The following is a 12,375-nucleotide window of genomic DNA, read 5'->3' on the forward strand; positions in this document are numbered from 1 at the left end:
AACATTATCTTGAGGTTATGCCAATGGCTTTGGATAAATTGTCTAGGGCTGCATTAACATCAATTCTAAAAGTGTTGCATCTTAAACAGTGGAAGGTAATGATGTGCTATGGGAAACCACAGTAAAAAGTCAAAAGTTTCCATAGTGTTAATGATACTAGTATCAAAGGTTCATGTGACCTGTTTGAATAAAATTATTTTTTGGAAGAAATTTGAAAGTGGAAAAAAATATTTCTAAGCCATTATTTATTTAATATATGATTGGAAAATATATTTATAACTAAGTTAATGAATTAAAATGTAGGTAGACATTTTACTATTCCATCCATATCCCTAAAAGTTTAAATATTAAAGTTATTAGAGGGGTGCCTGGGTGCCTCAGTCAGTTAAGCATCCAGCTTAGGTTGAGGTCATGATCTCACAGTTCACCAGTTCAAGCCCAGCATCAGGCTCTGTGCTGACAGCTCAGAGCCTGGAGCCTGCTTCAGATTCTGTGTTTCCCTCTCTCTCTGCCCTTCCCCTGCTATTTCTCTCTCTCTCTCTCTCTCTCTCATTAAAACATTTAAAACATTAAAAAAAGTTATTAGAAATAATTTCTAAGATCTCACTGAGAAAATGGGAGGATTATCTTATACACTGGGATACCCTATGTTTAAGAACATATAGTAATTCACATACTTGATTTGGTCCAGGATGGAAAAAAAAATGGAATTTTCATTCAGTTCATTTATGAAGCTGGAATAAAGTTCATGTCAGAATGTGACAGCACAAATAAAGAACACAACAGGTTAATTGCATTTTGAATGTAGATAATGAAAAAAATAAATATTAGCAACGATATTCAACAGCATATTAAAAGAATCACTCTTCAAAAGCCAATTAAGTTTATCACAGAATGACAATTATTATTTAATATTAGTAAACCTGTTAATATAATCATTGACATTAATGGGTCAATGGAGAAAACATGTGTGATTTTCCCCACTAGGTGCCAAAAATGTTTGGATAAAATTCAGCATCTGTTCCTCACAAAAGTTCTTACAAAATTTGGGAGATAATACTTCTCACTAAAATCAGGAACAAAACAAATTATGACTATTAAACAGGACCAAATCCAAGTTTTGCGAATCCTGAGGCTTATACAGTTGACCCTTGAACAATGTGGGTGTTAGGGAGGCTGACTGCTCCCAGACCCCCCCCCCCAAATTCTATACATAACTTTTTAAATACTTTATTTTTTAAATTTATTTCAGAGAGAGAGAGAGAGAGCATAAGCATGGGAGAGGGGCAGAGCAGAGGGAGAGAGAGAGAATCTTAAGCAGGCTCCATACTCGCTTCTACAACCCTAGGATCATGACCTGAGCTGAAATCAAGAGTCAGATGCTCAACTGACTGATGCTCAACCACCCAGGAGTCCCTGTAACTTTTTAAAAAACGTAATCTCTGTACCTGACGTGGGGCCCAAACTCATGACTGTGAGATCAAGAGTCACATGCTCTACTGACTGAACCAGCCAGGTGCCCCCAAAATCTGTAACTTTTGACTCCCCCAAAACTTAACTACTAATAATCTACTGTTTACCAGAAGCCTTACTGATAACATAGTCCATTAACACACATTTTGTAAGTTATATGTATTATATACTGTATTCTTAAAATCAAATAAGCTAGAGAAAAGAAAATGTTAAGAAAATCAAAAGGAAGAAAAACTACATTTACAGTACCATACTGTATTTATCAAAAAAATCCATGTGTAAGTGGACCCATGCAGTTCAAACCTGTGTTGTTCAAGGGTCCACTATACAAGTTGGGAGGTACTCTTTTATTATTTTCTATCAGTGATTGCACTCAGGATTGACAGCCTCAAGTCATCACTGCAATTTATTTTAACTTTTTTTTTTCAAATTTATTTATTTATTTTGAAAGAATGAGTGACTGGGGGAGGGGCAGAGACAGGGAGAGAGAGAGAAACCTATGCAGGCTCTGTAGTGACAGTGCCACACAGGGCTTGAACTCACAAACCATGAGATCATGACCTGAGCCGAAGTCAGACGCTTAACGAGCTGAGCCACCCAGGCGCCCTTAATGCTTAGTTCATCTAAAGCTACAAGAATTTGACATATTTTGTTTACATTTATTTTCTTAGATGTCTATAATTAGACTTTTGATTTTCTTTTTGACCCCAAAGTTAGTGAAGATTTAAAAAAAATTTTTTTTAAGTTTATTCATTTTTGAGAGAGAGACAGAGAGACAGAGCATGAGCAGGGGAGGGGCAGAGGGGGGGGGGGAGACACAGAATCCGAAGCAGGCTTCAGGCTCCGAGCTGCCAGCACAGAGCCCGATGTGGGGCTCAAACCCACGAACTGCAAGATCATGACCCGAGCCAAAGTCAGACGCCCAACCAACTGAGCCACCCAGGTGCCCCTAGTTAAGATTTTTAAGTATAGTAATTCAAACAAACAAAAATTCTTTTTTTAGTTTAGAGATGGTTCTATCTTTTAAAATTACATCTGCCAGTAGTTTTATTAACTTTAGATAGTGTTACCTGGTAATGATTTTTTGTCTCCTGAGTTAGATGAAGATTCAGAGTGCCTTTTCTGTCCTAAACATTTCCCAGCTCTTTGGTGGAAATAAAGACTGTTGAATTCTTTTTGATTTACATTAGGATCAGAAGCGCAAAATAAATCCATACTGGGGACAGATGGTAATTCTCTCCAGAAAGTCTTTTTAGTCCCAGCATTTGAACTTTGATGAAGGAAGCTTTCTACCTCATCCGAAAGACATTTCTGCTGATTAGTGAATAAATTATCTTTCTGAGAGTACCATTTGTCACATGTAGTCTGCTTTTCACCATATTCTAAGTTGAATGAGTGATTCTGTTGTTCCCATACATTTTTCTTGAAGTTCCAGGGAAGAGGAGATTGAGAGCCTTCCAGTGAAAAGTTAGGGGTACATACTTCTTTATTTATAGGTCCTTTTGCAACATGTGTTCCCTTTTTCTGATTATTTATAAAATTAGGGGCAACTCTCTTCTGAGTGTCAATTGGTGATATTATATTTTCACAGTTCATTTGTGTTAGATCCAAAGAAAAAACATCTGACTCTGAATCATTCCAGTTTTGAAAGGAGTTACCAGCCATGTTCCTTGATCCTATATTAATTAGGAAAGGATTATGTACTATATTAGGATTACAACTGGAGTCTTTCCGGTAGCTGGCCTGATTATCAGAAGTCACAGATGATAAAATGCATGGCATTTCTCTGAGTTGCATAAGGGAAGAGTTATAGTTTGAAGTGATGTTTGTGTCTTTGTGCACTGTGGCTCCTATGTCTGAATTCTGGTATTCATTATATTCTTGAAAGACAGAGTTTGAAGAGCCAGAAGCTGAACTCTGGGAGGTAATGGTACTAGCCTGATTCCCGTTTTCCCGAGGTGATGGAATTTGAGGTGATTTTGTTATGGAAGAAGAACTAATCTTGAATAAGGAAGTGATGCTACAAAAATGCTAAAAATTTTTTTTAAATTAATGTAATACAAATACAATATACACATCAGTCAAGTAAATATAAATAACAGCACTTATCTATATGGAAAGAAAGCAAAATATAAATACGTAGGGTATTACAGTGATCCATGTAATAAGAACATAACATAATTAGGCTCCATTAAAAGAAAAACTTATGATTTGTATTTCTTTTCTAATCACTTGTAATAGAATTTTTAGTTACACAAATTATACATGAATGTCATTTGCTTGATAAAAAATTAGAGTTTTTACAATAAGGCTAAAGTTAAAGTTCTCTTTACTACTATAATGAAGGGCATCAGGATTGTTTGGAAGAGATCATGTAAACACATATGAATAGAGTATGTGACTGCATATTAGTGGGCACAATAACATTTCAAAATAATTTAAAGTGTGATAAATGGACTGTACTGAATTATCTATATAAGATAGGTTTAAATGTATAATGTGATTGACAGTCAATGAGAATTCTAAGAAATTTAGTTCAAGTAAATTATTTTTTTTAAGTTTTTTAAATTTATTTTTGAGAAGGAGAGAGTGTGTGCAAGTGGGGGAGAGGCAGAGAGAGAGGGAGACACAGAATCTGAAGCAGGCGCCAGGCTCTGAGCTGTCAGCACAGATGAAGGGCTCAAACTCGTGAACCACAAGATTATGACCTGAGCCTAAGTCAGAGGCTTAACTGACTGGGCCACCCAGGTGCCCCTCAAGTACATAATTTCTTTGTCAACATGTGAAGTCCAAAACAATTAAACTTGGATACCTCCATTTTGAAAATGTTTATGGCAAAAATCAATACTCAAATGGAAAGGAAATACATTCATATAAGAATATGGAATTCAAATAACTAACCTTTAAGACTTTTCCTGGAACTTCAGGTAAAAGTTCCTGAAGCTGACAAAGAGTTGCTAATAATATCCAGTGCAGTGATGGTCCTTTATTTAACATGAGCTGAGCCACCAATGGGTTAATACATGGAAAGTCAAGTAAGTACATTTCTTCCTAGAAAAGAGTTTAAAGGAAAAATCAGCCACTGGTCCTTTGAAAATAACCCATTTTATTCTGCTCAATCTAGAAGATTAAAATTTTTGTCATTGCACCTACCACTCAATTTGAGATGCTGGGGAAAAAATATGGCTAGTAGGGAAAGAAACTTCTTTGTCAGTTAGAGTTCATATGCTCTCAGGGGCACTTGGGTGGCTCAGTAGGTTGAGCATCTGACTTCAGCTCAGGTCATGATCTCATGGTTCATGAGTTCGAGCCTAGCATCAGGCTCTCTGCTGATGGAGACAGCATGATGCCTGCTTTGTGCATGGAGCCCACTTTGGATCCACTGTCTCCCTCTCTCTCTGCCCCTCCCCTCCCCCTCAAAAATAAATGAAAATATTTGAAAAAAAGATTCATATGCTCTCAGAATTGGGAAAGATCTTAAAGTTCATTCATTTCAATCATTCATCCAAAAAACTTGTTATAGTTCATCTCCTTCAAATGACAATTGTATTATATATTGGTAGATTTTCTTTTCTTTTTTCAAAAAATGTTTATCTTGAGAGTGAGAGCACGAGCTGGGGAAGGGCAGAAAGAAAGGAGAGAGATTCTCAAGCATGAACCGTGAGATCATGACCTAAGCCAAAGAGTCCAGTGCTTAACTGACTGAGCCACCCTGGCACCCCTCTAATGGTAAATTGTCTAATGAAAACGTTTTCAGGGACTTTAGTACCTCAAGATTTCTTTAGCTCATCCTTTGTAGGCCATATGTTACTATCACTATTTGATTTAAGATGAACCATGTTTATGATATCTAACAGATGTTGTAGTTTCAGGAAAGCCTTGCTGTGAAGAATAGAGGAAGAACTTCTATCAACCAGAACTGACCTTGATGGCCTAAAAATGTGTTCCAGAGAGATCTCATAATAATCTAGAAATATAGCAGCCATCTTTTATTATTGTCATATTCCCTCTTCTTTCTGGGATATACTGGCTTTTTGCACCCTCTTTGATAAAATCAAATGACAGACATGTGAGTAGATTAGACATGCCTTGGTAATAGGGAAACTGCAGACATATATACATCCCATAATTAATTATACCCATACTTGCCAATAGTACTATGTTTTGCTTAGGCATATAAAAATTCTGTGATTTAATATACATGAATATTTTTTAATGTATATGAATACACGAATATTTATTTGCTTTATAATTTTATTTTTTGAATAGGCAAAATAGGCACATGGTTCAAAATTCAAAGGGTACTAAAAGATGTGCAGTAGGGGTGCCTGGGTGGCTCAATCAGTTAAGCGTCTGACTGTGGCTCAAGTCATGATCTCATGGTTTGTGGGTTCGAGCCCCATGTCCAACTCTCTGCTGTCAGTTCAGAGCCTGGAGCCTGCTTCAGATTCTGTGTCTCCCTCTCTCTCTCTGCCCCTCCCTCACTTGTGCCCTCTGTCTCTCTCAAAAAATATATAAATAAACTTATCAAAAAAGGTGTGCAGTAAAAACTCTCATCTTCCTGCCCCCCATTACCCCAGTTTTCCTGTCTGGAGATAACTAATGTTATCATTTCTTGATAGCATTATCATGATCTCTTCCAGAGATATTTTATTTACTTACAAACACATATAAATATTAATTTCCCCTTGTTCAAGTGGTAGGATACACACTGTATGCCACAACTTCATTTTTCATTTAATATAGCTTAAAGGTCATTCCATGTTAGTAAATAAAAAGCTCTATTATTCTTTTTTTATGGTTTCATGATTTGAATATATTAAAAAAATAAAGGAAACTGAGATATAAGGTTGGTATGAGAACTTAGACATATTATGCTTAACCTGAAGGAATTTCTAAAAAGTTACTATTCAATCTTACGAATATTTTACAACTCTACTTTTAGTTTTGATTATGTAACTTAATTACTGACAAAGGCAATGATGGAATTTTGCTATTATCATATTTACCACTCTTAAATGTATAAATTTATGAATTAGAAAAAGTTATGTTTTAAAAATATTAGGCATTAAAAGTTCATTAAAATACTTCTGTCAAGTTGCAAAATACCCATGATTCTGGAAAATGATCTAAATAAATACTGTACATTATGGTTACTGTTCTATATGCTTATGCAAACATTATAGGACAAAAATATGCAACCAAAAAGAGAATTCAAGTATATGTATCTATACTTGCTTTGCAAATATCTAATTTACACATTTAGGGGATGAACCTTAGATGGTGAAACTTCAAGCCAGGATTTATCCAACCATTCATAAGGATCTCTCTTCGAGGTCATTAAACTGTGATCAGCAATTTGTCGAACTATCAGTGCAGCCTCTTCCACTCCTGGGGCAAGTACAAGCTAAAATATATTTTCTATATGTTAGATTATAGGAAATATTAGGGAGCAAAATATATCTTGCAAAAACTGTTTGTAATTAGAAGAAAAAAGCCCTGATTTTAACCTTTGAATATAATTTTAGATATAACTTATTAAAGTATCTATGTGAAATCCAGCATATTTTGTGAGTCTAAGCAATTTTCTTCCCTTCTTTAAACGTGGTATCTTTATAGTTTTCCAATTTTTGGAACTAAATTTCTTTACTTCCATTTGGCATTTATTAATAATTTGTTAAAATAACATATTTGGTTTTATATTTCACCTATGTTAGAAGCAAAGCAATTTAGATTATCATTAATAATATTTAATATTTTGCTTTTCCAAGTTAACTCTAATAGTTACCAAAAATAAGAATTTTAAAAATATACTGCAAGCTTTTTCAAATACTTTTTTAAAAAAGGATATTTACAGATGAAGTTGATGTGTATTTGAAAAGAAAAAAAGTTTTGATTTAGAGTATTTTGGGAATTGTTCACCCAATATTGGCTTATTTGATACTATGCTCTGTGTACTAAACTTTAAAAAAAGTTTCTTAATATTTCCTACTTCCTGTCTTTCAGTTGTGTTTTCCTCCAGGCCCTTCTCTTTCGAAATGCCAGCCTTTTTCTTCTGCTTTCAGTTCTATTTTTACCTTCATCTTTTAGATTCAGTTGAAGGAAGTATAGTCCATGGGTTAGCAGTTTAATGTGGATAGAGAATACTGCCCTAAACAGTCATATCTTAGAAATATAAACACCCTGTCCTGTAGTGAAAATTCAAGAAATAGAGACTGTAGAAACCTTATAAAATCATTATGACAATTTTTTATTTCACAAGAAGAGTAACAAATACAAGACTGTTAATACATACCTGTAGGGAATACATGTATTCTAAAGAAGGATTTTCTTTAAACTGTATTAAGTACATATAGAGTGTATAGAAACAACACTGTTTGATTCCAAATTAATTTTATTTCAGTTTTGGATGTTTTGAGAAGATTTGACACATTTATATAAATGTATAAAGGCACAATTTTATGGTGATGATAATGAATATTACCTTAATTTATTAGAGCAAGGATTCTGGAGCTCATGGCTAGGCTTTGAGAGATTCAGAAACCCCCTAACACTGTTTTCAAAATTTTGCATATGTGTTTATCTATGCATTTTTCTGCAAAATGAGTTCATAAAGACATAGACCTTTTTTTGACATTAGAATAAAACATAGCCTAACACTAATAGCAGTATATTCTTTTAGTTTAAGAAAATGTACTTAAACTTCCTCATGTTTCTTTTATGGCTAGGCTCTTCAGATGCCTGAAAAAAATTTTTTTAAACCCATAACTGATGTGCTCTAAAAAGCCAAAAACTATACTACTAAATACAGTGAGGTAAAGCAACAATATATTCTAAAATAATATGAGTCTAGGGAGCCCCTTTTATGTAATAATGTTATTAAGTCAGAAGAATGGGAGACTTGAGTATTGGTGACATATTTTAATGTGTTTTGATTTAATTTTATTTAGTAGATGTTTGTTGAATATTTTTACTGTTTATAAAGTAATGTACTAGATGCTATACATTTTACAAAGAAAAAGGGCCTAGTTTTTACCCTCCAGGGTGGAAGGTACATGAATGAATACCTTATACTATAATAAAGGCATAAAGTGCCCCTGGGAGAATGGGAGGAGAGATTTATCCTGAGAGGGTATAACTGGGGAACATTTTTTTAAAGTTTATTTATTTATTTTAAGAGAGACAGAGACAGCACGAGTGGGGGAGGGGCAGAGAGAATGGAGAGAGAGAATCCCAAGCAGGCTCTGCACTGTCAGTGCAAAGCCTGACGGGCACAAACCCTCAAACCATGAGATCATAACCTGAGCCGTGTAACTGGGCACATTTCTTAAAGGAGGTAGTGTTTGAGCCAGGCAAAAACAGACAGAACTATGAAGGCTGGTGGTTAGGGGGAAGGAAGAGACAGGCTGGGATGATATGTTAGTGCAATGGCTTAAAGGTGATAGTGTGGTCATATTCAGGAAATGGTGAGTAGAATGATGCTAAAGGAAGGATTACTAGGGGCCAAATTGTGAAATCTGAAACCAGCTGAGTTTGATCTCTCTTTCAATAAAGTAGGAAGCTATGGAAGGTCTTGTGAGCAAGAAAATTCAACGTAACAACAACTATTTATTAAGAGCCTACTACGTACTTGGCACTGTGCTGGGTGCCAGGAATATGAAAACAAGTAAACATGTTTCCTTTCCTTCAGGAGCTTACAGCCCAGGAAGTGAAATATTCACAGCTGTATTTCAGAAATATAAGTGATGTCAATATATATGATGCACTGGAGTAGAACTAGAAATAAGGACATTAGTCAGGAAGTTGCTTAAAACTCCAAAAGCCTGAATTTGGGAAATAGCAGGAGTAGGATAGAGGGATATGTTCTAAAGACTGATTATGTTACAATAGTAACCTACTACTGATTAGGTTACAATAGTAATGCCATAAACTAAGTTTGGGGAGAATGAGAAGTTTTGTTTTGGAAATGCAGAGTTTGAGGCACTTGTGGGATATTCATGTGAAGATTTCCAGTAGAATGCTAGAATACAGGTACAGATCTAAAGAAAAATCAGGAAATTTTTAAGGATTATACTCAGAAATGAAAGCTAAATTTGTGGGAATGTCTGAGTTTATTAAGGAAAGAGTATAAAGTGATAACTGAAGAGGACTGAGCCCTGAATTGGGGGAAGTGTCTAAATTTCAGAGTGGGACATTGAAAACAAAGAAAAGACACTGGTTAGAGATGATTACAGCAGATTAAAAGAGTGTATCTTTCATAAGCAAACATTTTTGATCAACAAATATTTTTTATTCATATCCTGCCAAATAGTAATTAAGAGATAAAATATGACTTTAAATTCATTAAAGGCTTTTAGAACAGAAGTTTAAGTGGAAAGAATATTTATTAATTTGAATAACTGTTAAAAGGCTTTTAAGAATTTTTTAGTTTACTAGCTGGGCACTTGAGTTTGAGTATAATTTTGGTTTATTAAAACAAACATGTAAGAAAAGAATACCTTTACATCCAGTTCTTCTGATTTTAGCCCAAATGAAACCAAAGCTGCATAAATCAGTGCTAGATGATGAAGTGCCTTTTCTGTAAGATGGTACCTAAAAAAGATTATATTACTATTCTTGTACTCATTTGATGTCTGATTCTACTTATTAGACGTTCATTTCCTTTTGACATTTCATATTATTAGAATAATCTGGCTAAAGTAATGCTAGTGTGGTAGGCTCAGCATTCTTTTGAAAAGATGGCTCCACCTCCATTCTTTAACAATCCAGCTAAATCTAGGGGATGCTGAGAGTGTGTCTGAGGAGAGTTTAACTCATACCCTTACTGACTCAGGGATGGCTAGCTGACTGACACAAACTAAAATATTCTATCTCCCTGGCCAAAGTACCAGGTTCAGATATGAATATGTGACCAGAGCCAGGCTCACTAGAATCCTCCCTGGCTCTTTTTTCCTGAACTGTTAGAAAAAAACGCTTTTTAAAAAGATCATTACTCTACATGGGTAATCATATTGCAGTATATAAATACATAAAGTCAGCATGTTGTAGACGTTAAACTTACACAATGTGGTATGTCAATTGTATCTCAATTTTTTTAAAAACTACTTTTTTTCTTCTTCTATGGTTATTAAGCAGATCAGATGTGAGTCTTAAGCTTTGGATAGATATTTCTACTACCTTTATCCACTTTAAATACCCTAAGAAGCAAAAAGGAAATTTATTGGCTCATATTACTAAGAAGTCCAGGGAAGACACTGTCGGATCCAGGGTCTCAATATCATTGAGATAAGGGCTCTCTTAATTTCTTGGCTCTTGTTTCCCCAGCTAGTTTCTTTCTCAGGTGAGCTATTTCATAAGAGTGACCAATAAGAGTCACTCACTGTGCCTAAACAGTACAAACAATGTGGTTTCTGCTGAACACCTGCTTTCCTTCTTGGAGTCTAGAATTTTGGTATGTGCTAGGCAGACAGTGCCTACTCGACCAGTCCTTAGTAAAAGCCCTGGGCACTGAGTCTCTAGTGAGTCTCCCTGGCAGATGATATTTTATAAGTGTTGTCACAACTCTTTGCTGCGGAAATTAGGCACATTCTGTGTGACTCCGCTAGGCTAGGATTCTTGGAAGCTTCCATCTAGCTTCTTCTGGATTTTGCTCCATGCACTTTTTACCTTCGCTGATTTTGCCTTGTAACCATTTACTATAATAAATCATAGCCATGAGTCCAAGTCTATGCCAAGTCCTGTGAATCTTCTTATCAAATCATCAAACCTGGGAGTAGTCCTCAGGAGTCCTAACACATTTTTCAAGCAGGAACTAATGATATGAACTACTAAGGTAACTCGAGCAATTTTATTTTGTATGTTGAATTTTCCTCATTTGGTCAGTTGATTAAGATACTTCTTAAATGTTTTTATAAATCTAAAAATATAGAGCTGAGATACCTAGAAGTCTGAAAATAATTACATTTTATAATAACATCTTATTGTGAATAAATAGCTCGTCACATCCTGAACATAAAACTATCTCAGGCTATTACATAATTAGTGGGGTTTGTTTCCCTGAAAATCTGGGTAAGAATAAGTGTGAATCTCCTCTTTTTTGCTTATACTTCAATTGCACCTCTAGAACATATGTGGAAAGCAATCTAAAAACAACTTAAAAATTTTTTCAAAGCAGTTTTATCTCTATAATACTTCCAAGATCTTGATAAAGCTTTAATGCTTTATAAGCAAGTTCCAAGCTTAAAATGCTTCAGAGACTTTACTAATATTCAAAATGAAGATTTTAGATCTAAATTATTATTTTTCTTTTTCAATTCTGGTAGAAAGGAAAAGCAAGGTTAAATGACTTGCCAAAGGTTATTGTTAATAGAAAAAGGAATAAGAACCAGGGAGTTTGGACTCTTATATTCTAACTTAAACTTATTTCCACTTAATAATAATCATATACAAAGAGCTCAGAACAGTAGATAAACAAAAATGGAGTCAAGCAAAAAGTCAATAAAGAAAAAAGTCACACAGGCCATGTCAAATAAGGTAAGATGTCTCTACCTTCTCTAATAACTAAATTAAATATTTTTAAAACTTCTACTGTGAGTGATGTGGTATGTGTTGCATGATAACTGTAGAGATTTAAAAAATGAATGAGACTAGTTTTCAATTTAGTAGGAAAGATGCATTCATTCAGTCAAGGAATATTTACTAAGCATCTATCATATGACACAATATGAGGTGCCATAAAGCAAGTACTCTAAAATGATAATACAAAACAAAATGTGATAAATATCAAAGATGAGGAAAAGACAAAGAGCTAAGGAGTTCAAAGGATGGAGAGGTCACAACTAAATATCTATTTGTACGTGTGAGTTGGGGGGCGGGTATTAAGGAAAGACTGAATAGAAAAAG

At 34.7% G+C, this 12,375-nt stretch overlaps 1 protein-coding gene across 1 annotated transcript in view; it reads right to left on the reverse strand.

The window, feature by feature from the left end:
- The window catches only part of SHOC1 (shortage in chiasmata 1), an 84,344-nt gene that overhangs the window by 716 nt on the left and 71,253 nt on the right, over nucleotides 1–12,375 (reverse strand). The window contains exons 24-27 of the mRNA XM_030294203.1: nucleotides 9,972–10,065; nucleotides 6,749–6,880; nucleotides 4,375–4,524; nucleotides 2,544–3,504 (exon numbers count right to left, since the gene is read on the reverse strand). Coding sequence (XP_030150063.1) covers nucleotides 2,544–3,504; nucleotides 4,375–4,524; nucleotides 6,749–6,880; nucleotides 9,972–10,065 — 1,337 coding nt within the window. The remainder of the gene's footprint in view (nucleotides 1–2,543; nucleotides 3,505–4,374; nucleotides 4,525–6,748; nucleotides 6,881–9,971; nucleotides 10,066–12,375) is intronic.

Source organism: Lynx canadensis, chromosome D4 (assembly GCF_007474595.2).
Source record: "Lynx canadensis isolate LIC74 chromosome D4, mLynCan4.pri.v2, whole genome shotgun sequence".
Lineage (NCBI taxonomy): Eukaryota > Metazoa > Chordata > Mammalia > Carnivora > Felidae > Lynx > Lynx canadensis.